Here is a 25766-nt window from a genome sequence, read left to right as displayed (position 1 = left end):
ATCGATATGTATACTTGCCATCGTAAAGAAACAAAATCATACAACTGCATACCGAACTGCTTCTCCGACTTGGATACTGCAAAAGATAAGGGGGAGATGGCCGTCCAATTACAAATCAATATATCACAACTGACTTTGTGAAACCAAAGCCATGGAAAAAAAAATTCCAACAAAAAGTTGATACAACATTAAATATTCTCTCACTCTGCAACACGATTACATCTTTTGGTCCTTACCTAATTTGAAATAAAATTTCCCGAAATTTCAGGAAAACCAATTGAAATGGACTGCCCTGAAATTACAGTGTTGCGACAATTGGATAGAAATTACAGTATTGTTTCAATTGGAACGACGCCATGACTTCTCAAGTGAAAGGATAAAAGTTAGAGAAGAGCAAACTGCCAAGAAGAACATAACTGGCAAAGTAAACACAGATCAAGTAGCCCCATCTTCTGGAGGTGGTGTTGGTAGAGATTAACAGGTGTGAAGCAAACCAATATAATGGAGGACTGGCTGACAGGAATCGGGTCGATACCTGGAATAGGAAAATTCATCGGTCATTTAGAGAACTCCCATTGGTATCACATCTTCTATCTTTTGCCGTTTAGCAAACAAGAAAAAGCATGGTGAAATTACCATACTTGCAAAGTAAATAACACATTATGAAAAAGTCTACAAACCAAAACCCATAACACATCTTGCCGGTTGAATCAGAGGAATGACATTAGAAAAGGTGAAGATGTTCCTTAGTCTAACTGCCTCATCAAAAGTATGAACAGAAACCCTTAACTATTCTAGAAATATGTAAAAGAGGGATGCAACCATAGTTGTAAACTGAGAGATGGCAAGGGGAAGAAAGCTAACCTGTACATGCATTACGAACAAAGATGTGAATGTCATAAATGCCAGATGTAAAATGAAAGGAAGTAGTAAGATCGAGTCGAGTCTTTGTTTTGATTGAAGAACTTGGACTAGAGGCCTGAGTTCTTGTATAGATTCAGAATCCTTCTTGTTTCTTTCCTGCTTCCTCTGTTTAATCATGTGATGTCCTGTTCAAATAGTAGGCAAGGCAAGGTTGATCATTAAGAGTGATAAAGGAAGATATATACTGAAAAGAAAGCACTGTATAGTACCAAATGGGCCTTAATACAAGTTCCAGTGTACCTTCAAATGCAGCACTCAGATGATATCTATGGCAACAATATGTATTACTACTCCAGAAATTATTGTATAAAGAGGTCACAGTCATGTACCGAAAAGATAATTGTTCATCAAATTATGTACCACCCCATGTACCAAAAAGAAATGATCATGCAATTTTCATATTGCATAGACTGAAGCATCAATCAGCATTTTTTTTCCATCTGCAGGGGAAGCCAACAAAAGTGGTGCATGCTTTAAAGGACAGATACATAGCTACTATTGCCTGGAAACATGTTTGCTAAGATGGTAAACAAAAGCAAATTCTGACCTATTCCAAATTATGCCAATCACCAACATAACAATCTTGCTTTCTAAATCCTTGTAATAATTAGTTAAGAAATACAAACTTCCCAGGGCATCTCTTCAAATAACTGTGAAGTACAAGTGCACAAGTGGTTTAGGAATGAATACCTTGGGCATTTCTGGAAGATAAATTGTTCATTGAAGCACAAATAGCGTCTGAACTTTTACTTGTTTCAACTGACTTTGGCGTAGTAACCATGTCATTTTCCTCGTGCACATGTGGCAATCGAAAAGTTCCATGCAGTAAACTTGAGTAATGAATAATTGAGCAAACTGCCAGAGATAGTATTGGAGATGCAAGAAGAAAATTGGGCAATTGTTTTACTTGAAAATATCTGAGGAAACCTACACCCCTGATATTACAATATAAGTTAACTATTTATAAGCAAAGAATAAATAGAAACAGAAGGATTGTTTTCTACACATACAGCAAAGCAGCAAATAGCTTGAAGGGAAAAAAAGTACCAGTAATGACTTTGAAGAAAACCATATAAATTAGGTAGCCTTTGTTTGCACCATGGCCTCAACTCATCTGAAGAACCACCTAGGCAGATATTCAAGTATCCATATGCTTGGAATGCTATAAATGGCACAAATATGAAAATAGAACGTATGACTCCAGTGACAATCGCCTGGGCTGCCAACTTAAGGAAAAAAACATGTTAAAAATCAAAATCGCCATTACAACAAGCTAATAATATATAATAGCAACAGGTAATTAAACATAGATAATGTGATCTTACTATGTGATTTTTCTTATGGATAATAGCATCATAAGTCAGTTTCAATGCCTGAAAACAGAAATAACCGGCATTAAGTGCTCCATTTGACCTAGCTGAACCAGAGAGCGCAAGCAGGAGCATGGCTACAGTATTTGCACCAGAAAATATGAAGTATATCCCCCCAAGTGACAATAACGCATAAAGACTCTCTGAATATCTGTCAAGGACATCTTTAGTATCAAACATATTAGAAAGAATGAAGGTTTATAAAAACCTCAGTATGCTTGTAAGATAACAAGAACAGGGGTTTTACATTGATGAGTAAAATATTGAAGCTGGGTTGAAGCAGAACAAAACAGATGATCGTAATGAAGCTGCTGTATCTTTTAGGACTAAAACTGATAGCCTGCAATTATGCAGTAAAGATCCAATTAACCGCCGTAAAATTTCTGGAATAGACCTTAGATTAAGAAATGGAACAAGATGTTTGAATTACACAAAAGCTAAGGAAACATGTGTGCATATTTTAAGTTATATATTTTGCCATATATGCAGACAGGATGTGCTGGTAGCACACAAAGCTATAAGCTACTAATTCTAACGAAAAAATCAAATAAAATTTGAACTGATTTAAACAAGTAATATAAACGCTTATGACTATGTGATCAGGATGCTTATGGTAGAGTGATAGTCTTGTCGATCATAACAGATATAGACACTTTTAAGTGTTTGATCACTCAAACACATCCCGGTGCATGTCTTAAAGATAATAATGAACACACCAATGCATGGCAAATAAAAACAAGGTTCTCAAAGGATGCTATCCATCTAACTCCGAGTTTTCTTGCCATAATATCAGCTACTCTATTCTACCTGACAAGGAAACAAAGAAAGTTCAATCTTTTATATCAAAAAATGACGGTGGAGAAGTCCAATTTACCTATAGAAAAGAACTGCAGCAAGCAAAAAGGCCAAATTACTCAACGCATAACCCGATAGCGCCAACACCGCTCTGTACCCAATGATTGGCACCAAAAGAACAAACACTGCCACCGGAAAAAGAAACAGCAATGAAGTTGTTAAAACCCTAAACCGAGCCATTCCGAGATCAAAAGATCGGTTCTTGAGAGTAGAACAAATGAAAGAACCAAATTTGAGCCAACCGGATCGAGAGAGGACGGCAATGCAGGCGGGAAGAAGCGGGAGGAAGGCATAGGTCTGCTCATACTCGTAGCCGCACTCGGCGATCCGCACGAAGTAGACGCCGTCCCAGACGACGCTTGATTCGATCGCCGCACCGACCCAGGGCCAACGGACAGCACCGGTCTTCGGCAGTCCGTCTCCAGCGGCGGCGGAGAGGCAGCTGGGGTTGAGGGAGGCGGAGGTGTCGTAGGGAAGGAAGAGGAGGCGCCAGAGAACGATCAGGGTTAGGAGGAGGAGCCTCGAGAGGAGGGCGATGCGGAGGACGAGGCGCTCCTCCGATCCCTCGACCTTCTTCCTCCCCATCGGAATCCTGGAGAACGAGTTGTTGGGGCGGGTTTGCTCGGCGGTCGAGCGGGGCGCGTTTTAAGATGTATTGAGTCGGCCTTCACGATTCGGTTCGGTTCGGTTCGGTTCGATTCGGTTCATTCCCTATGCAATGAACGGCTTTCGAGCCGAAATTAAATATAATTCTATTAAATACAGTAGATATCAAACTCGACTCGGCCAACTCTAACCTAACCCAAATTAATACTCCGATTCGATTGGGTCGGATCGAGATTGTGCTAAAGGTATCGAAACTTCGTGAGTTACCATTAAGATCAAATCCTATTGCTCTTTCTAATTTTTCGAAAGTAGGCTTTATCGTAATCCTTTTTTTTCCGAAAAAAGAGATAATTATGAAATAATTTCTCCATTGTTGTACTAATAATGAAATGGAAGATTCGGTTATGTCCTAATTTTATTTAGGGCTCCATTAATTGGGGCTGTCGTCCCACGTGTACCACCCACCTTGTTTTGATTCTATGGGCTTCTCCTTGTCTCGGGAACCACTCCATCCAACGGCCCGCATACGATCTGGTCGGCTCGGCCCACCGTTCTCCGCCCACTTATCTCGGTAGCCCACCGAATCGCACGGGTAACTTATCGGGTGGCGGCGGATCTAAGAAAACGAAAGTACTATCCCAACATGTTTGCACATACACATAATGTCTACTTGGATTAGTGATAGGGAAAGCGAGTGGGCCCCGTCGGTTTTAGCCAATTACAACAAGGGTATGTTTGGCGAGTAGAGGTAGATAAGTGAAAGACGTATTGTCGAAAAAGGGAGTTGCATGTTAGGATGGTCTGCCGGCTAACTGACTTCGCGGCCCTCGACGACCCATCACGAATCGGAGAAAGCCACGTGTTATTCAAAGAACCGAGTTGTTTGGTGTGTAAGGGGTCTATAAATATACGGAAAAGCCCCCCGGAGATCTTATAATCCACAACCCTATCCGCGAAGCACCTCCGCATCCTTCTCCTTTCTCTTCTTCATCGCTCGGCAAGACCACTTTTGGGTCGGGTTCTCCGCGGCCTCGATGCCGTGGTTGGCCGGAACGCACACCGCGATCAGAAACTCCTCTCGAGAGAAGCTCCCTCCTTCGTCTTCGACGTCGTCGTCCTCCACCTACTTCTACTGTGAATATATTATGGCTGATAATTTTGTGTAAGGACATTAGAGTTAGGGATTTTTGGGTTTTCTTTGGAGATGGAGGAGAGGTCGACGGTTTGAGAAAGAGTGGAGGGGAGATGAGCTTTATGGCGGCGCCGGGGGCGGAGGAGGAAGAGGGGGCCGCGGCGGCAGGGCAGATCCATTTGCCGGCGGAGGTGGACTGGGAGATGCTGGACAAGTGGCGGTTCTTCGTCCTGGGCGCCGCACTCTTCTCCGGCGTGTCCGCGGCGCTGTACCCGGCGGTGGTCCTCAAAACGCGGCTCCAGATCGCGCAGCCAGCGCCGCCGTGCCTCCGCGCGGCGGCGTCCATCCTCCGCCACGAGGGACCCCGGGGGTTCTACCGCGGATTTGCCACGTCCCTCGCCGGCACCGTCCCCGCGCGGGCCCTCTACATGGGCGCGCTTGAGGCCACCAAGAGCGCCGTCGGCACCGCCACCCTCCGCTTCGGAGTCCCCGAGCCCGCCGCCTCGGCTGCCGCATCCGCTGCCGCCGGACTCAGCGCGGCTGTCGCCGCCCAAGTTGTCTGGACACCCATCGACGTGGTCAGCCAACGCCTCATGGTGCAGGGCTCCGCCGCCGCCACCGCCGTTGCCAAGTACCGCGGTGGTGTTGACGCCTTTAAGAAGATACTGTTCTCCGATGGCCTCCGCGGCCTTTACCGGGGGTTCGGGATGTCAATCCTCACCTACGCCCCATCCAATGCCTTGTGGTGGGCGTCCTACTCCCTCTCTCAGAGACTAATCTGGGGTGGCATCGGCTACCACATGGGTGGCGGCGAGTTGAGGCCGGGACACGGTACGGTGGTGGTGGTGCAGGGGATAAGTGCGGCGATGGCAGGGGGAGCTTCGGCGGTCATGACAATGCCACTGGACACCATTAAGACGAGGATGCAGGTGTTGGACGGCGGTGGCGAGAGGATGACGATTGGGCGAACAGTGAGGAGTCTTCTGAGGGAAGGCGGGTGGGGGGCATGCTACCGAGGGCTTGGTCCGAGGTGGGCTTCCATGTCTGTGTCCGCGACCACCATGATCACCACCTACGAGTTCTTGAAGAGGCTTTCAGCGAAAGAGGGCTTTCTTTGAGGTACTTCAAACCCCCCAAAAGAAAACCTTTCCCTTCTCTTTTTCATAGCTTTTTGCTGTAAATATTTATGTTTGAATTTTAGTATTTCCTAGATAGAGAGAGGAAGGGAGGGTGTTGAGTCTAGTTGTTATCAATGAAATATCTTCTTATCTAATCTAATCCAAGTATGGATATGAATTTTGTATGAAAAGAATAATCTTTTTTATCAGTTTTTCTGTCTGTTTTGCAGATTATTGTCTGATCCATTCTAACCCAAAGACAGATTTTTCTGAACATAAGTAGCGTAATCTTGTCATTGTTTAAAGTTGGACTTTTTGTTCAGATAATGGGATAGGAAAGTGGAGGTGTATGTTAAGGAGTGTTTTGGGAGGATTAGAGTTTAGATTTTAGTGGCATGTGGATGGATGCAGAAGAGCTCTCGGATTGGTCTTACAGTCATCGAGTGCGCCTGGGTATAATGGATGTGGAGACAAGGTGACTGTAGTCTCTCTGTAAAGTTTGCTGCAAGTGCTGTTACTGTGGTTGGCCTTTTTGAGTTGGGAAATCTCTTGCTGCACGAGGAAATCAGGGTGACTAGGCGATCTTAGATCATTTTGGGGCCTCTTTGCCCACATCTTGTTCTCTTCCTCTCATTTTGGATTGGATTTGGTGATGTTGTGGGGAACTTAGCTTGGTGAACCTTTGGATTTATCTTCTTATTATTCCACTCTTCCATGTTTTCTCTAGCTTTGTGAGCCTTGGAGACGTAGGATTGCAGCTTATTATTGGATCTTCCACTCTTCCATTTCTTTTCCTATTAATCTCTTTTTTATATTCTCATTTCCTTGCCTAATCTATGAGGAATTTTGTTCCTTCAGGATATAAATATTGGCGTGGATTTTGGATTGGTCCATCTCTCAGGATGTCATCATGGATGACCTTCCTCCTGGTGCATTGGTTTTAGGAGAGCAAACCTTAGCCGTAGGTTTGGCCATTGCTCGCAGACTAGGTTGGAATATATATTGTTTCATTTCTGAAGTATGATGGTTCGTGCTGGATGCTTATTACATTAGTGGGAGACCAAATAGATAGAGATGTTCATCAGAGATTAGTGTCACCCCTAAGGTTCACTTTTCTCCTAGGTCAAGAAGTAGCTTCCTACTCAACATAAGAGAGGCATTTCTACTACTGTCAAAGATACAGTTAAGAGAGCTTTTGTTATTTAAATCTTGGTGGTTGATTTGATTAAACTTGGAAGTACTTTGTTGAATAGTTTGAGAAATAAAAACCAGCTTCTTAGGGTTGGGTTTCAAAGATGAGACAAGGACTGCCAAAACATATTACAGTTTTGATGGCCCTTGATGTGCCAGATTATTAGGGTTGAAAAGCAAAACAATTTATAGGATCATGCAAGTAGCTCAATGTTGAAATAATTATTCCTGTTGGATGATATGTGACCTTAAGAGAACAGTCAGCTACTGCAAAGGATGATACTGGCTGTCAGACAAGTGGTCCTTTTCAAGAACTTGAAAGGATAAGATCTCCAACATGGTTCTCGAGAAACATAAAAGTAATCCTTTCCTGATTGTTTGGGATCAACTTGGCTGATCCTGTCTCCTCCTACCAGTCACCACCAAAACCCTTAGTTGTTGGATCAAGAGATGAACAAGATTCTCAAGTAAACAATGAGAAAAGCCTTAATAGTTTTTTAAGGCGCAAAGTGGGTAGATATACTGATGGATCATGGTAGTTGCTTGTGAGGTGGGAATATATACTAATATCATTTATGTTCACAGTTGTTCTAGGAGAAATTGACTTAGTTATAAATGAATTGTATTAGCACTTAGTGGCGACGTTAAGATCTGGTTTTTGGTGACGATCAGTGGAGTAACATTCACTGCCGGGTTGGTGAGATTGCTCATGTTTGATAAGCTCCTACTACTTTAATCTTTGAAGGATTAATGGTCCCAATCCACTCGAGCTTGCAGCATGAAAATGGCTTACAAGAAGATGAGGTTGCAGGTGATGGATAGTGATGGTGATAGGATGAGAAACCTTTGAGGGAGTTTCTGAAGAGTCTTTCAGCCAGAGAGTATCCTCTGTGAGGTACTTCAAACTGTGAGAAGATCTTTAAAAAAAGTATACCTTCTCTCTTCTTTTTTTTTCCTTTTTTTGTTTGTAAATTAGTGTCATGATTAGTCCACTGCAGTTTTTCTTTTATATAGTGAAGCTCATTGCTGGATAATCTTCTGATATAAAACCATTAAAAAATATATGTTCCTTTTCTTATATATAAAGTAAACAGTGCTTGTTGTCTTTTTTAGATGGTGGTGGTGAAGGGAGCTAGCTGGGTTTAGTAGACATTGATGGACTACTATCTGATCCAATCTTATCCAAACATGGATATGAATTTTGTATGCAAAGCAAGATTGCTTACATCATCTTCATATTATATGTGATCCTCCAGGCATGTTCCTTCTAATTAATGTCGTTTCCCATGTTTGACAATTGAAGTCTCTGTTCATAGATCATAATTAGAAAGCTGAGGCAATTGAAGTGTGTTTCGGATGGATAACATTTCAGCTGTGAAGAGGAACTCTTGGACTGGTCTTAAAAAGAGTCAAGAGTGGGGCAGTGTGTGTGTAAAGATGGCTGCAGGTGCAGCAAATGTGGTAATGTCTTCAAGCCCCTCTCTCCTGCTGTAAACCCTCCCGAGGCCTTTCGTTTCAAGAGTGGGTGAGGAAAAACTCTGTACGAGCAACTGTTGGAAGATGCCAAACTCTATCGGAAGGAGAAAATGGATTGGAGAGTGTGAGCATATGGGAATCATAGATCATAATGGATTGGAGATCCTGGCATCAAGTTCTTGTCCTCTCATTCTGGATTGGGTTTGGTGGTGTGGCCCGCTTTTCTTTCCTTTTTGTCCTTGTTCTGGGCCTCCACTCTGCCATTCCCTGTTTTCAATGTGCGTCTAAGGACAAGGTATCTTGCTACTCCAGTGATAAAGATGGATTGGTGTCCTGGGGAGCAGGACTCGTAGTTGAAGGGTCTGGCTCATGCTGTGCTCTGCTTTCTTCTCCTACTTCCAAAGCATCATATAGGTTAGGTTAGGTTAGGTAATTGGATACTAATTGCATCAGTGGTGGCCTAAAGTTTTGGATTTTGGGTGTAGATAGAGACGTTCACCGGAAAGCATCATGATTTTGGGTGTGGATATTAATTGACGTTCTACCTTTACCCTCCTTCCTGCTTGGTGGACAAAAGACTTGGCGTGCCATCCCATAGAACATGATCTTGTGGCATGAACAATGTTGATTGGATGATTGTACCCATGGTTGGTAGACCTGGTCCAACACTAGTTATTCAATGCATGATCCGTCTCGTCGCCATCCTATAGAACATTTCTTGGTGTGGGTATATATATATATATATATATATATATATATATATATATATATATATATATATATATATATATATATATATATATAAGGTGATGTCGATTGACTCTTAAGCACAATTATCGTAAGAGCAATCGACGTCAGATGATGGATAGTGTAATAGCTTTCATTGCTTTCAGTAACATCATTGACGGGGACTCGAGAAGGCTAACATTGCGTGCAAGGGAAAGAAATCATGGACGTTTTGGACCAACATATCCATCCAAAGATCATCAAAATTGTCGGGGATAAATATTTAATGGATGGATTTTGTTCTTCCCCTTCGGAGGTGATATTGATGAAGCAATCTTCAAACTAATCCTAACCTTAGTCGACCCCTATTAAAAAGATGAAGAGACCGGCTAAGATTAGGATTAGTTTAAAGGTTACTTCTTAGAGAAACATTAGAAATTGATTAAAATTACGAGCCTTAAGTAGGAGTCTTATTAGGAGTTAGGTTTAGAAGCCCTATAAATAGTCTCAAGAAATAAATGAATCTTTTTAGTAGCCTTTAAACAGTAACATGAAGGAAAGAAAAGAACTCCTATAGTCGATCCCCTGAAGAGATCAATCCCAAACTTAGAATCTGTAAGGGTTTTATCATCATAATTTAACCCTATTTGAAGCTTTGGAAAATGGAGGAATGCAATATATCAAATCATCATGCCAAAAGGATCTTAATTCATGGATGAGAACCGAGTCTTAATGGTACCATCTTGTTCATCCATCAGACTTATTCCAAGAGGAATTCTTCCTGCACAAATCATCTCCTTGCTTCCAAAACCAAGATAGGATTAGCTAGATCAACTAATGTAATGAATCAGACTTGTACCATCAGATCTGAGAACAGGGACCCTCTCATTACAGGCATGTTTCTCGTACCAGGAGACATATGCTAAGACAAATCCAATCTAACAATATATTACCTATATATGGATAATTTTAATATTTCTAACGTATCGAATATTAAAATTATATTTTTTATGATAAGATCATTACAAACAAAAGAAATATTAAAATTATTTTTTTATCTTGTATTTTTCGTTAATACAGTTAACAACGTTAAGATAAATAAAATTATTTATCTTAATATAAATTTTTTAAATATAAAGATCGATACAAATAAGATGATAATTAACCCGAAGAATCCCTCTCATCAACACCAACAATACAACACGAGATGAATGGCACCGGACCAAAAAAGAGAGGTCTTGAAGTAAATTGAGAAAGAGATAAACCCTAGAGAAAGGGGAGGGTCGTACCTGAGGGATCCGACGTGCCACCACCGCTGAGACGGAGCAAAGATCGGAGTTGCGTCAAGGGCTTCGGTCGGAGCAAGAGAGGATAAGGGAGGTTCCTTTAGGGTTTCGAGGGTTGAAGAGAGAAAGAGAGACAAGTGTAATTTGAGGTACAAGACGAGGGTATACCGTGAAATCTTTGGCCGTCTCCGAACCTTAAAATCCTCCGGCGGTAAACTTACCATACATCGCGGTCGCGACTCAATATATCGCACACGACTTGAGTATGAGAGGGGCACTCGCCGTCCGCCCGTCTGTCGCTCTTCTCGCCGCCGACCTCTTCCCCTCCTCTCGCCGCGGCTTCATCCTCCCCCACCGCCGAAACCCTTGCGTCGCTCCCCGGCCGCCTCGCCATCGGCTGTCCACCGTCTCCGCCATGGCCTCCGCATTCAAGCCCGAGGAGTCAAGGGTTCCGCCGGCGCTCCAACTACCTACTCCGCGCGTCTCCAAGGTGCGGTCTTTCTTTAATGTCTTCTCCTCCCCCTTCGGCTCTGGATCTGCAAAGTTCTTATCTTTTTGGCCTATTCTTGTAGTTCAAGATCGCTCTCTGCCAGTTGTCAGTGACTCAGGACAAGGAGAGGAACATCGCCCATGCTCGCAAAGCGATTGAGGAGGCCGCCCGGAAGGGGGCGCAGCTTGTTCTTTTGCCGGTAGATTCCGTCAAATCAGATCCTATGTTCTTGGAATGCTTTCTGATCATACTTCCGTTTGTTATTTCGATTATCCGCACATAATTCAGTTTGAATAAGCAAAAGAGTATGATAGGTAAATGTTCCATCTTCCATTTGTTGATTAGTCTTCTCAATTCCTCTTTATTCTGCAACCAGAAAGCTTCTCCATTTAAATACATTATTCAAAAAAGCTCTTCTCTAGTCCATCTTTTCTATTAGTCAGCAGCATACTAAAATGAGTTTATTTAGAGAAAACATTTGCTACTTTCTCAAGGTGGCAACTGCAGTTAGAGCTCTCAAGATTTCATTTGCTAATGGGATAAAGCCATCTCAGAATCAGCACCAATAATTAATTGTAATCTTCAACAACAGCACTCAGTCTGTTAGGAAAAGAAGAGTATATAAGAGAAGAATAAAGAAAATGACCAGCCTCATTAGCATGCCTCAAAGGATTACAAATGTATATATACACATTAAGAAGCCATGTGGGAGAAAGTTTTTCTTTTTCGGAAATCTCGTTACCCACGAAAGAGACCTTTACAACTCTTTAAATATCACTTTTGATATACTAAACAATTTGCTTAATGTTTATGACAATTTTATTTGAATCTTGGACACCAAATAGACTAAGAAAATGGGACTCTAGGGGTTTCCACAATATAAACTAAAACAATGATGGAATACATATGGAAATGATAGAAAATAAATATTTAAACCTATTGCCGGTAGGACTTTGTAGAAAGCTTGATTAACCTTTTCTTCCCTAACTTGACCAGGAGCAGATTGAAACAATGTGGAACTTTATTTACTTTTAAGAAATGGTATGTGCCCAAGGGTTCCTTTCTTCCTACTATCATTTTGCTAAGTGAAACATGATGCAGAGACACTCATGACCACAGAAAATAAATTTAGGTATGACACTTCTCACAAGAGCTTAGTTCCTTGAGAAATGAACCTTTGATAAACATTTTTGATCATCGGTTGACCATCAAATGGATCCAGTCTGGTTGGAGAATTCATTCCATTAATTGGTTTATCCTCTTCCTATTCTATAGAGGTCAATGATCCTGTAAAGATTGATAACTTCATGGTTGCTTAGATCTCTTGAGGTGACTATTTCATTTTATTATAGAAGGTGTGTCTTTTTCATGTAAATTACATTATTTTTGTTAGGAATTTACTTCTCCAACGATATTTTATGCCCTTACTGTTATCTAAATCACCACCTTTGATTAAATGGTTTTAGAATTGATTGGTGTAATTGTTGTTAGGAAATATGGAATAGTCCATATTCAAATGATAGCTTCCCAATCTATGCTGAGGATATTGAAGCCGGAGGTGATGCAGCTCCATCATTTTCAATGCTGTCTGAAGCTGCTCGCAGTCTGCAGATCACTATAGTTGGTGGATCGATTCCAGAACGTTCTGGTGATTGCCTATACAATACATGCTGTGTATTTGGCACAGATGGAATTCTCAAGGGTAAACATAGAAAGGTACAGGACAAGTGCTTCTGTTAGTTCTTTCTACAATGTGCTTTTGACGTCATATGTAATTCAATACTTCACCTTGCTTACATGAACAGTTTTGCTGGTGTGTTTTATATGACTGTTTTCGCTTTTGTATGTCTTTTTCTTTAAGAGATAATTGGTGAGGTGACAATTTTATGAACAGGGTTTACAGAGTCCTAAAGTCTTCCTTTTTCTAGTGGCATATCTCTTGTGCTATCTCCTATTGCTTTTCAAAAGTTCTCCTCATGATATAAATTTGACAGATATTTTATGTCAATATTTGATGAGGCAGATACATCTTTTTGACATTGATATTCCGGGGAAGATTACATTTAAGGAATCAAAGACGCTTACAGCTGGGGAGCACCCTACTATCGTGGACACAGGTGTGGAACATGGCATTCAATCATTAGTTTAAATGCATGCTGCTTACAGGATAATTTGCATTGTAAGCTTCTCAAACTAACTTATAGATCAGAGTGCAGCCTTTTTTTTCTTGATTTATTTTAATCGTACTCAAATAAACTTAATGCATATTATCTTATCATATGAATTGCTTTCTGAATTGTGTGTATCATTGTTGTAGTGTATGCTTATTTGGAAATGTTTTTATAGATTTGCAATTTTATTTATTTCTATAAGTTTCTTTCATCTTGTAGTTGTAAATAAATGATTTTCCATCTCTTGAATAATATGATAGCTGTTTAAAGCTTTTCCAGTTCAGCTGGGAATTTTAAATTTAAAGTATCTGGGACAATATCAAACACGAAACATTTGTCCTTTAAATTCAGTTTGCATCTGAACTTAAAATAAATAACTTTTGAGTGGTATTGATGCTGATTTCCTATTCTTTATTTCATAATATTGCCTATGAATGGTGAGAAACTGAGTGCTTTAGCTGATGTTTTGTTCTGGAAAAACTTATAATTTACTTTTCTTGCGTTTATGCATATCTTTTACACTCATCTTTACTTTCTTTTTTGTGTAAAGTGGCCAAAAAGGATGCTTCTGTGCAACAAAAACTCCATCACAAAGGGACTGAACTCTGTTTTAAGGTGCAGAACTCAATCGTAGAAACATTATCATTAGGATTATATCAACCATATTAGTGGACTAACAAGAATATGAAAGCAACTGAGGGAGCATCAAAGCATTTACATTTTTTAGATTTAGCCTTAAGAACACATATGCTTGAAGTGATCCATTTGAGGCAGGAGGAGGCTGTTCATGGCCTGATAAAGAGGAGGTAAATTATTGGAAAGTGAGAGAACCTGATGGTGACCACATATATAGATGATACATTGGTGAAGAAATGGAAAATTTTCCTTTACTTCTAACTTTGAAGCCAACCAAGATGAATCATCAGTTAAGGTAGCATTCATTTCTCATGGAATGTGTCATACTTTGTTGCAACCAAGAGAAATATAGCAGAGTCTTAGAGATATTCATTTGATAATTTATAAAACTCCAAACAGGATAAATTTAAGTGCAACTAGTAAGAATCCCTGTGACAGAAACAGTAAAAGGACCTGCATGATTCTATTGAAGAGAATGTAACTTCTCTAGGGTAGGTTTCCTTCTTAAATGCTCAGGCCTTACAAAACTATTCGGTCTCATGATAGAGATGAAAGTGATATTACTGAAATTGCAGATATAGGAGTCATTGACAAGTAATTTACAACAAGCGAGGGCATATGAGTTAGATGATTATGGTAATGGTTTTTGGAGCAGCAAAACCATCAAATGTCAAAGGTGAGGCAAATGAATTGTGGAAGAGTGAAGGGAATAGATGACCTAAGTAATTGGAGAATTCATGGCGATTGGAACACCTGAGAACTTAATAAAATAAGAATATAAGAGAAAAGGAATGATGTGTGAAAGAAGCAGTAGAATATAATAGAAAAATATTAACAAAGGATAGAGGAACATCAGAATCTAACAATATTCATGAAGTACTGATTGCTGATATCAGTATCAGACTGGTGGATAAAACCTTGATCTGTGGTGTTTGGCTTTTGACCTGTTGCTATCGGTTTTCCATTTTCATATCGTTTGCTAACTTGTGAAAGTAAAAGCTTCATGGATTGCTGGAGCCAGAAATTTTTATTCAGTTACATGAAAAGCTTGGTTGAAATTGCACTTGATATTTGACTAGCTAAATTCACTTTGTTCGTAGTTTAACATTTGGTTTGTTGAAATTGATGTATTATGGTTTCTTGCCAATTTTTATTTGAGTGTCTAATTGTTTATGAATTTTGCAAAATTATAGATTGATCCTTTAATATAAGCTTTCTCCTATTATTTTGGTTGCAGATGTAGGACGCATTGGTATTGGTATTTGTTATGACATTCGCTTCCAGGAGCTAGCCATATTATATGCAGCAAGAGGTCCACTTCGTTATACTTTTGGAATATCTGCACATCTTTTTTAAACTGAAAGGCTTGTTTTAAATGAATTTCTGGTTTATTTTACCATGGCAAACTGGAAAGTCTCGACTATATCTGCATTCTTGGGGAATATTTGTCATTGCTATTTTATTTGTGAATCACTATCTTTTTACTATTCTCCTGCATTTTAGTTATGGTTCATTTAGTTTTTTTTTTTTTGGACATCATAATTATCTTTCGTTAATTGGCTAATGTCTTTTTTCATTTAGTAGTTTCATTGACAATTGATCTATTGTATCCATTCACTAATTGTATAGATATATATTCTTTTTGTTTCAGGTGCTCATTTGCTATGCTATCCTGGGGCATTTAACATGACTACTGGCCCCTTGCATTGGGAGTTGCTGCAAAGGGCAAGGTAATCATTGAGAAATGATGGTATTTTAGCTAAGTTCTTGGCCATGATATATTTGAAGAGTTGCATGCCTCTGCTCTGATATTTCTTTGTTCATATGGATATGTCCAAGAAACGAAATCCTGGATCTATATGAACAATGGCGGTATACATAGGGTATATCACCAAAAAAAAATAACAAAAATAGTTAAAACGATGGTATACTTCAGTACAGTATAGTATATTGTATATTTGATACTTTAGTTCTCTATAGCAAGGTATGTAATTTCGAATAATACCGCCCAGTATATATATATATATATATATATATACCGAGCGGTATATCAAACGGTATACCGCTCGGTATACAGTTTCGTACCGTACCGAGCGAACGTCGAAACTCCGGTACGGTACGAAATTGCATACCTTGCTCTATAGTACATACTCATACACAGATGTTACCTTGACATCCTTGCTACTTTATGCTCAAGGATTTTGCATAGGAATGCACCAGACAAACCATAGTTTTGTTCATTGTACATAAAGGTTGTGTAGATAGCTTTGGTGTCTGGTCATATCTATCAAATATGCTAGGCTTTTGTTTTCTACTGTTCTTATTGCAGTGCAGCCAATGACCAACATGGAATTTTTGACTTTGGCATCTTTGGAATAGAATGTGCCTAGCCTCATGACGGAACTTACAACCTGTGTATCTATCTTTGCCTTCATGTTTGTGTTATGCTAGTTTGTTGCATGTCATGGCCTGAAAGAAAGCTTGATATTAAATGATGGTGCAACTGTAGTTTTTATTTTCATGGTTATGTAAGTTTTACTAATACCTTTTTTGTTTTTTTCACTCCAGGGCTGCTGATAATCAGGTACACAACTTTCCTTCTGATATGTATTCTGATTTGAATTGCTGGGCTGAAAATTTGAGCATTTTAGTAAATGAGAAAAAAGATCTAAGGCATGCAATTACAAGAGATGAGATTATAAAGATAATATGTTATGTGCTTAGTCAAACTTCATAGTCATCAGGAGCTAATGCACACACTTGGTCAAAATTTGAGCCGCCCAATTGAACTCTGATCTCTTTATTAGGAGCGTTGCTGTTTTGTGACTTTTGAATGATACCCTAAGTATCGCCTTAGGGTATCATCACAATATCTTTATTTTCCATGTTAAGATACACAGGTTGATCACACAGAGAGGCTTTGCAGTTAGAACCGTTTTGCCCCTTGAAATGCTCTTGATTGCATAGTTGCACTCTTAAGCCGAACTGCCTGATTATATGTTATGTGTACATTATGCTGTGTTTGAATAAAAAGAACGATGGCAGAGGTTTCGACAAGACTGTGTGCACAGTTTATTTGTCATGAAATGATAAAATATGTATGAAAATACATAGGACACTCTCAGCATATTTTATCTGTATTAGTTAGGACTCTACTGGCTATATTGTTGTGTTTGTTTCCCTTTTCTCAGTTATTTGTGGCAACTTGTTCACCCGCTAGAGACTCTGGTGCCGGTTACATTGCTTGGGGACATTCCACACTTGTTGGACCTGTAAGTATTATCTGGACGGCAGTGTATTGTGTGTGTGTGCTAGATAGTTTGTGGGAGGATTGAAGGATATTGATGTCACTTTGGAGTCATGATGTCTGTATATACCAAATATTGCAGCTGTTACATATTTCTTTACTAAATAATACTGCATTGATTATCATCATTTTCAAACTGATAACTGAGTTTTTTTTTATTTGACTATTTGACTTGATCAGTTTGGAGAAGTGATTGCGACCACAGAGCATGAGGAGGCAATCATTGTTGAAGAGATTGATTATTCATTGATTGAACTCAGAAGGTATTTTATTAACATACTGATAAGTTGCTGATTATTTGAACAGTTATATTATTAATCATTCAAATCCTGCTTTTCAATAAGATCAAGAACAAAGCTGAGTTTCATTGGCATCATACGTTGCCAGAAATTATAAATTATGATTTATTTACCTTCTTGATCCCCGGTGTCTTGAAGTTACATACGCCTCATCTAGAGTATGTGATGCATACGGCGTTAAGTTGATCCCATAGCTCTATTAACATGAATCAAAATAAAAGAAAAAAGCAACTTCAATAAGAAAACTAAGTATATAAACCACACCTCGATTCTGGAATTAGAAAGCTTATGCATTTTATTTCATTTTCAAGGTAATGTCAGTACACCTGGAAATTAACAATTGGAATTTGCTATACAATCCTATTTGATCCTCTTACTGATCCCTAGAGAAATTGTCTACTTTATGTCCCGAGCATGCACTCCCTGGTGATTGCGTTTTCAAGCTGTTTCTGCCTGATTGTTGCAGGTCAAACCTGCCTTTGGCAAACCAACGGCGTGGCGATCTGTACCAGCTAGTCGATGTTCAGAGGCTGAACTCGAAGTAGATGATGCTAAGAGTTGCTGGTGCTTTCTTAAATAACGCAACAGATTCACATGCATGTTGAAAGACGAACAAACCAAGAGCTCTGTTTACAACTTTTTGTCTCGCGGACGATATAGTTTGTCGGTCTGTAAAACCAAATGACTTCTTTAGCAATCAGTCTCATTCAGAATTCTTCCCGTGTTGTGGTGTTTGCTTCTCTGGATGAGAAGTGAAACAAGGAACTGACTACTTATCCTTCCAAATAGTGTGATAGAAATTCTGACAAAAGCTCCGATGGATCTTTGATTATAGAATGAGTTATTGGATTGCTATCATGCTGGCTATAATGGTTCCGATAAGGATAAACGTTTTGCTTTGACCATAGGGGTTGTAACTGAGGGTTTGAACAGATAGCAACAAAGATGTGACTGTCCAATCCAAATTGACTTTGATGTGTGTTAGTGCACGCGGAGTGGCCCATTCAGATACATCAGTATCTATTAGATGCATGTTGATTGGTTTCTTTGGATCCTTCGTTTCTAATCACTTGTCGGGAAGTGCTTTGTCACAGCCACTTAAGTCAGCGTTGTTGAAACAAGCATCTTACTCCTAAAGCAGTTGGTGTCCCTAAATCTGTAGTCAACAAAGGCTGCATTGTGGTGTGCAATATTGTCCACACTCAGTTGGCTTCGGTTGTGTTTGAATCCTTTGTCTGCTTCGCAATATGGACGTGTGTGTGCGATGATGGCGATGATGATGATGATGATCTTAAATCCATCTGCCTCCTGCACCGTACTGAACAGTGAGGCGAGCAATGAGTGACGGTGGGTGATGGAGGATCTCCACTGGATGCGGGTCCCAAGTGGGAGACACTTTGATCGCGCCCCTTCTCACCATCGCCGCTGCTTCTGCTTCTTCTCCTTCTTCTTCTTCCAACCACTACCAGTACTCACTGCTCTTTTCTTCTTTTGCTGCTTCGTGTTTCCACGCCTTGCAGCATCGCCTGTCAGAACCCTGCGCGCATTAACGCGGCACGACAGCTCTCTTTCTCTCTCTCTCTCTCTCTCTCTCTCTCACACTAGCTCATAAAAGAGCCCACCACTTCCTCGTGAAAGCATCGGACATCAAATCCACTCGGTTGCTGCTGCGTTGGGACTTTTAAAGCGCAGCAGCAGCAGCAGCAGATGCCGTCGTCCAATGACACGTCCATCAGTAGTGATCGGGCCCGGCAGCTTCACGGGATCCCCGCGTTCCTCCATGGCAGAGACCCACTCCCAATACTTCAAGCCCTACCGCACTGTCTCTCTCTCTCTCACACACACACAAAGAAAGACCGAGAAGTAAAGCAGGATTGGATTCGATACAGGAGAGAACGGGAGGAGGAAGTCGCATGCACGTACGCAGGTGGGGGAAAACGGGCTATCCGTTCCACGCGTGGAACAGTGTGTGTCAGTTCGTATACATTATATATATATATATATATATATGGAGACTTGTGTTGCTTTGGCATTGCATATTGTGTGCAATAATAAATCGAAGCTTGTACCGCAACCACTGCATAATGGATCGGATGTTCTGATGCGGTATAAAGAAGAGAGAGAGAGAGAGAGAGAAAGAAAGAAACAAAAGAGAAAGAAAGAATAAAAAGCAAAAGAGAAAAAGCTAATGCTCCTCCTCCTCCTCCTTGGCACTTTGCCACTCCTCGGGATCGTCACTCTGTCTGTCTCTCTATCTCTCTTCACTGTTTGTCTTCATCCTTCTTTGATTCATTCACCCCTCTCGACTCCTTCAAATACCAAGAAAAAGAAAAAGGCAAAAAAAAGTAAGAGAGAGAGAATGAAAGAGGCTGGCGAGGACTTCTTGGAAGCTGTACACACTTGCATGCGCTGAAGGGATGTGATTTATATTAATATCCAGGAAAATATTTTTTATTTATTATAAATTTAATCTTATTTTCAATTACATCATATATATATATATATATATATATATATATATATAATCGAAAGATGAAATATACTTTTGGAAGTTTAAACCTAAAGCCTACGTTTCAAGGGACTATTGCAACAATTACAATAAACACCTATCACTTTGAAGAAATATAGTTTATATCACTAAATAAAATGAAGAAAAAGACATTACTGGCTAAAATTATCATTGAAAACAATTAACATTTCATATACAGCACAAAGAGAACGATTCAAAATCATTAGGCTGTTCTTTCAAACCTTGGATTCAATGAAGCTAATTAGGATTTGTGTATAAGATTACTTACTTGTCATGTTCAACTAGCTAGCATCATACTAGCCTATATATATATATATATATAGCACAACAATTCCTCTCTCTAGTTCCTCACAATTATCAACATACTTACATGTAGCCATCGTGCCACAACATGTCCTAACATGACTTAAGCTTAGGCGTGATGTTCAAGTTCCAAAACCATGTGCATCAAAACTCCTATCTATGAAATAAGATGTTGAGCTCTCATGCTTTAATCTTGCATTGTTTCTAGTATCCCTAGAAGACTACACAACAATAACACATGTTCTATCTCCCTATAGAGGGGGAGGTGCGGAATGCTTATTAAGCATTGATGTGGTCTTTAGTTATTGTCATCTTACTAGGGAGAGGGAGAGCACACAAAGAAAGAGAAAACATATGTTCCTATAGATAGGTAGGATGTAGTTCACAATACTTGATTTGCATGAGAACAAGTAATATTAGGTCAAAAGTTGAAGAGGTCTGAGTTGTTCAAACTTGATGAGATACCAAATTCGATGTAATTGATTCCTCTTGTCGATTTCAATCTTTAGCTACATGTCCTCTTGTTGATGTGAGGACACTAAGCCATGGCATGGATTATTCAATTGCTAGGCTTGAGTTCAACCTAAAGCTATCAACATCAAAAGCCAACCCTATCCGAAGCAACTATGGGTCATCTCAGTAGCAATCACCACAAATAGGAGGACAAGGACTGTTCTCAGTGAGCAAGTCTAATTTCTCTTTGCAAGTTGCTAATGGCCTCATGCATTTCATATTTGCATGGATGACTGATTAGCTTGCAAAGCAACATCATCAGAGTGCCCACCCATAAGATCCTAATCTTCCTCCACCATTGATTCAATGCTGGAGACCACTTCACCAACCATAGATAGGGTTGTCATAGAGAATGTTCGCATGAAACCTTGGTAAACTAATCCCTTAAAAAGAACCTTTTTCATGTGAGAGGTAGGTGGCTATCCATAGTCCCCTTTCTCAAGAACCCTAGAGATAGAGATGCTCAATGTTTTTTTTATGTTGGCTAAAAGACAATCACTAGATATTATAGTGTAAATGATCACAAATCTCCATTATATTTATCGCATGATTAAAAAAAATATATTTATACTTCACTAAAAAAATATTAAATATTTAACGAAAATTTTAGATAAGTATCGTATTAGGGTTCGGAATCATGTTTGGTATTAGTTGTTTACCGAATAGTATTGAAATTTAATTGATGATTATTATCTAGTTTAATTTTTTTATCATAATAATGAAATTTGATGTGACAAAGAAAATTTTAATATTATGATATGACTTGGATTGGATTCCACTTTGATACGACACGAACGAACGAGTAGGATGGGCTCAATCTACTTTGTGCGCATCTCAAAGCATGATTGACGTTGGTGAGGGAAGGAGACCATGGGAGGAAACTATGGGAAGGGGGATCCTCTTCTACCCATCCATCATCATCATCTATTGACCGAGGAACTCATGAAGGCTGAAAGGGAAAGAAGGTGAGGGAAAGGCCACACCACCACCGCATCTAAGTGGCACTCTCATTAGCTCACACACCTAAGAAGAAGAATAAACTTTGGGTGCTGTGAATGATCTCAAAATGATGGCTACTTTGATCGAGGCCCAATCAAACTCACCAAGTTTCTATTCTAAGCAAGTGTTCCATGGAATCCCTTTTTATCTACACCTTAGCATATAATAACAACATATTATGATATTCTAATTATTTAAGATCAATCAAATGGATAAAGCTCCCCAACAAAATAAATATATACTCCTTAATATATCCATGATATATATATATATATATATATATACACAAAGTCATTGCCTTGAGATTCGTGAGAAAACAATTCAACTAAGGAATCCCACAATTTTATTATTATTATGGGATATTTCATGTCAGTTTTCCCAATCAAAATAAAAAAAACCATTTTCCTATTTGCCATTTTTTATTTAGAAAAAAAGGCTAAAACTACAGAGAAAATTACATTTTAATTAGATATTTTTTGGGGGCCTCCCATCTGCTTAATTCTCCCCATTTGATTCCAAATGGTTTCTTTTTCGTTACACGACAATACCACGAGAAATGGCGCGATTGGTACCGGGATGCGTCGTCTCGTAAACGGGAAGCTCGTGCCTGTAACCACCTCCGCCTCCTCCTCCCGCACCCATAACCGTCAGATTCTCCAGCTCGAACAGATCCGAGCTCGCGTCGCTCATGTCGTCTTCCTCGTCCTCGAACCTTCTTAGGAGCTCTTCCACCCTTCTCCTCGCCTCATCCCTCGACTTCCCCTTCGCCGCCTCCGTCGCGAACGACCGCCGCCTGATCTCGGTCCCGGCCCCCGCGGCACGATCGCACGCGTAGACGTTCTTCTGGCCGCACGGCCGCAGGTCCTCGCCCATGATCACGTTCACCGGGTGGAACCTCACCGACCTCTTCACGCCCTCGTCGTCCGCCCCCGGCGCCCGTCGCGACGACGGCGTCTTGACGAGGCACGGCCGGGAGTGGGACGACGCCGTGGAGCAGGCCGGGTCGCCGACGTGGACGGCTGCGGCGGCGGCGACTGTTAAGGTTGAGGTTTTCGACTTCTTGGGGTTCTTCGCTGCGGCAGAGAAGAGCGCGTTGAGGAAGCGGCCGAGGCGGGCCCCCGGCGACGCCGGCGCCTTGGGTCGCCCCGGATCGCTGCGATTGCTGCGGATCGAGCCCGACTTCGTCTTCTCGCTGTGGTGGACGGCGGGCTGCGGGGGAGGAGGAGGAGGACGGAGGACGGAGGGGGACCGATCCGGCGCCATCACGCCGATCCGGATAGGCCTGAACCGGGCGCGGTGGCTGGATGCAGACTCGGGCTCGGAGGAGGAGGAGAAGCCGCCGTAGCTGGAGTTGTCGGAGGAGCTGGAGGTGGAGATGGGCGGGAGGCGGACGGGTGGGGCGACCGCCTTCCCGCTCACCGCCGCGGCAGAGCGGTAGGACGGGGCGGGCAGCCTGGGGGAGGCGAGGGCGGCGACTGACGGGTTAGGCTCACCGCAGCCGTCCGACTCATCCATGGAGCGGTAGATGGCGTCCAGCAGCGTGGAGGAGAAGGACGGATTCTCGTGGCCACGCCGCGGCCGCTCCTTCCCCCATCTCTCCATTTCCATAAACACGAAACAGAATAATTCCAATCACTCTTCTCTCTTCTTTCGAGTCTTTGCTGCTACGTCTCCTCTGCAAAAGAAGAGAAGGGAAGAGCGGGGGAGAAATGGAAGTGGGGAGGAGGCGGTGACGGGCTCTCCTTTATTATGGTCACTCGATGCGCGTGCGAATGCTGACGTGGCTCCTTTCTTTCTCTTTCCTCTCCCTGCTCTTAAGGTGTGGGGCTCAGATGGTCTCCACCGTTCGATCCTCTTCGATGTGCGGCTGATCCGGGGAGCCCACGCCCTCCAGGTACGCCCACCCGTTCCTTTCCTTGCGACTTATGTTACGATTGACTCCAACGCAGGATGAGGAGGCCCCACGGCGAGAGTCGTGCCGCTTCACCAGCCGCGAGGCAGGTAAATATAACGGGTAGCTATTGGTTGGTGGCAAGAGTGCCGCTCCTGCTATTCTCGCTTCCTGATTTTGTCGTAATGCGCTAGATGTTGCCACCGCTTAAGTTACGACCATACCGGCGCGCTCCATTCGCGGGTCGTGACTTAAAGTGGCTCGTGGATCGTGTGTCGTACATGAGGCCGACGGAAGGCAGCGTGACGAGGTTCTAAATATGGCACCATATAATATGGCGTTAAAACATGTGGACTGGACCCGTGACGCCAATATTCCTCACCTTAAGTGGCCCCCACTTGTCATATCGGTGGGAAAGCCCATTAAAATTACCGGAGCTCGAGTCCACACGTTGCTTTGGACTCGGGTAAACCGGTGGGTAGGACTCGGAGGGACAGGGGGCAACGGATGGTGGGGTCAGGGGACAGTGCTTGGTAAGTAATCTATTGGTGGTATGCTTGTGGGACCGCCGTCGCAGACGGACGGGCGCACGGGGATTCCAATCTTGGAGTCGGGGAAGAGCTTTTCTTTATGGACATCAAGCTGTCCCCTCCCAAAGAGGGAAACCATTCTCATGCCTTTCCAATTCTTTGGATTAATCCGTGCATTTATTTTCTCTCTGTCTCCTTCCAAAAACGAAAAGAAAAAGAAAACCTTGTCACCTTAATTGTATGACACAACAGGATAGTCAGCAAAGTAGTATTCTTTTTATGACTTGGGATGATCCTCACAAATGTCAAGAAATATCTTAAATAGGAGTGTTCTGCTTATGATTTATGGAATATGACACAATGGATTTAATCTTACAATATAGGATGCCTCTTTCTAAACATTGGTGGCATATATAGTAGAAAAGCAAATCGTGGGTATAAAGGTGTTTCTAAGAAAATCTACAGATATTATGATTAGATAAGCTGAGTGAATTAGGGTTCATTTTTCAAGAAAAATAGAGAAAGACCTTGGAATAGTATTAAAAATAATTAAAATGGTTTTGGTTTAATTACAGGATGATGAAAGCTTATTATTTGGTAGAGATATTATTTGTGAATTAAGGTGTTGCTATTGTTACATATTTTAACAGGCATTGTATCACTTCTCAAGAGAGAGAGAGAGAGAGAGAGAGCAGGTACCATCTAATGCCTCTTAAATTAGTCAACAACTCCTAGATGATTAGATCGACAACAAGTTTCTCTAATCTACAAACTTGATGCCAGACAAAACCCTAATTATGGGGCTATGTAGACTTGTAATATGAAAAAGCACCATAACATTGAAAACTGGACATCCTAAGAGTTGACTTAATGTCTGCAGACTTTCTCCACTTGCTGCTCCTAATATTAAAGATTATGTCTTAGTTTATGTGCTGCATGCCTAGTATTACAATTGATCTAGCAATACTTGCATTGTCCATGCCCAATTGGCTGCTTGTAGCAGCTAATTAAAGCATGTGTTGTTGGGTTATATAATTGCAGATTTAATAGGAAGCTTGGGATGTGGATGTGACTGCTAGTTTAAAGGGGTGCAAAAGGGTGAGTAGGCCTTAACAAAAAAATCACAACATACATTTTAGTAGGTGATGCTCTAATCATTTGTCCTGATAGCACCTGTTGTAGGCTTTTAGGCAGTAGGGTGCTCACTCCATGCTGAAGTCTAGGCAACATGCTTGCTTCATTTAATTATTTTATATTAAAATTCTTGAAAAGTTTAGTTTTATAATTTAGAAAAGAGGGTTTTATGATTTAATTTGATTACTTCTTTCAAAAATCAAGTCAAAATAATAAGTTATAGTTATATACAACTTTATATTCTTTTATGAAGTTACTTTCAGTACTCAAAATTTTAGT

The 25766-nt window shown here is 41.0% G+C and overlaps 4 protein-coding genes across 8 annotated transcripts; 2 read left to right on the top strand and 2 right to left on the bottom strand.

Annotated features, from left to right (window-relative positions):
- Positions 1 to 97: 97 nt before the first annotated feature.
- On the bottom strand, positions 98 to 3829 carry LOC135598808 (uncharacterized). Its single transcript, XM_065093149.1, has 8 exons — positions 3392 to 3829; positions 3169 to 3274; positions 2542 to 2634; positions 2250 to 2445; positions 1972 to 2150; positions 1615 to 1859; positions 865 to 1049; positions 98 to 535 (listed from the first exon to the last, which is right to left on the bottom strand). Exons 1-8 carry the CDS (start codon positions 3732 to 3734, stop codon positions 365 to 367), a joined length of 1518 nt encoding a protein of 505 aa, XP_064949221.1. The 5' UTR covers positions 3735 to 3829; the 3' UTR covers positions 98 to 364.
- An 853-nt stretch (positions 3830 to 4682) lies between these two features.
- On the top strand, positions 4683 to 8544 carry LOC103991067 (uncharacterized). Of its 5 annotated transcripts, none has more exons than XM_009410435.3 (2): positions 4683 to 6006; positions 8310 to 8544. In XM_009410435.3, exon 1 carries the CDS (start codon positions 5001 to 5003, stop codon positions 6003 to 6005), a length of 1005 nt encoding a protein of 334 aa, XP_009408710.2. In that variant the 5' UTR covers positions 4683 to 5000; the 3' UTR covers position 6006; positions 8310 to 8544. The 5 variants fall into 5 exon arrangements, with proteins under 5 accessions (XP_009408710.2, XP_064949223.1, XP_064949226.1 ...); XM_065093151.1 differs by lacking the exon at positions 8310 to 8544 and adding an exon at positions 7942 to 8230; XM_065093154.1 differs by lacking the exon at positions 8310 to 8544 and adding an exon at positions 6864 to 6881.
- A 1950-nt stretch (positions 8545 to 10494) lies between these two features.
- LOC135598809 (omega-amidase, chloroplastic-like) lies at positions 10495 to 18302 on the top strand. The gene is made up of 10 exons (XM_065093150.1): positions 10495 to 11174; positions 11257 to 11373; positions 12666 to 12890; positions 13198 to 13291; positions 15219 to 15293; positions 15633 to 15711; positions 16550 to 16565; positions 17173 to 17253; positions 17469 to 17551; positions 18054 to 18302. Exons 1-10 carry the CDS (start codon positions 10950 to 10952, stop codon positions 18130 to 18132), a joined length of 1074 nt encoding a protein of 357 aa, XP_064949222.1. The 5' UTR covers positions 10495 to 10949; the 3' UTR covers positions 18133 to 18302.
- Positions 18303 to 22258: 3956 nt separating this feature from the next.
- Positions 22259 to 23655, bottom strand: LOC135598073 (protein BIG GRAIN 1-like). The gene has a single exon (XM_065091596.1). The coding sequence runs from the start codon at positions 23538 to 23540 to the stop codon at positions 22467 to 22469; it is 1074 nt and encodes a 357-aa protein (XP_064947668.1). The 5' UTR covers positions 23541 to 23655; the 3' UTR covers positions 22259 to 22466.
- Between the last annotated feature and the right edge of the window lie 2111 nt (positions 23656 to 25766).

The sequence above is a fragment of the Musa acuminata genome, chromosome BXJ2-1, assembly GCF_036884655.1.
Source record: "Musa acuminata AAA Group cultivar baxijiao chromosome BXJ2-1, Cavendish_Baxijiao_AAA, whole genome shotgun sequence".
NCBI classification, from domain to species: Eukaryota; Viridiplantae; Streptophyta; class Magnoliopsida; order Zingiberales; family Musaceae; genus Musa; species Musa acuminata.
The sequence above is the reverse complement of the archived record's forward strand: the minus strand, read 5'-3'. Positions and strand labels throughout refer to the sequence as shown.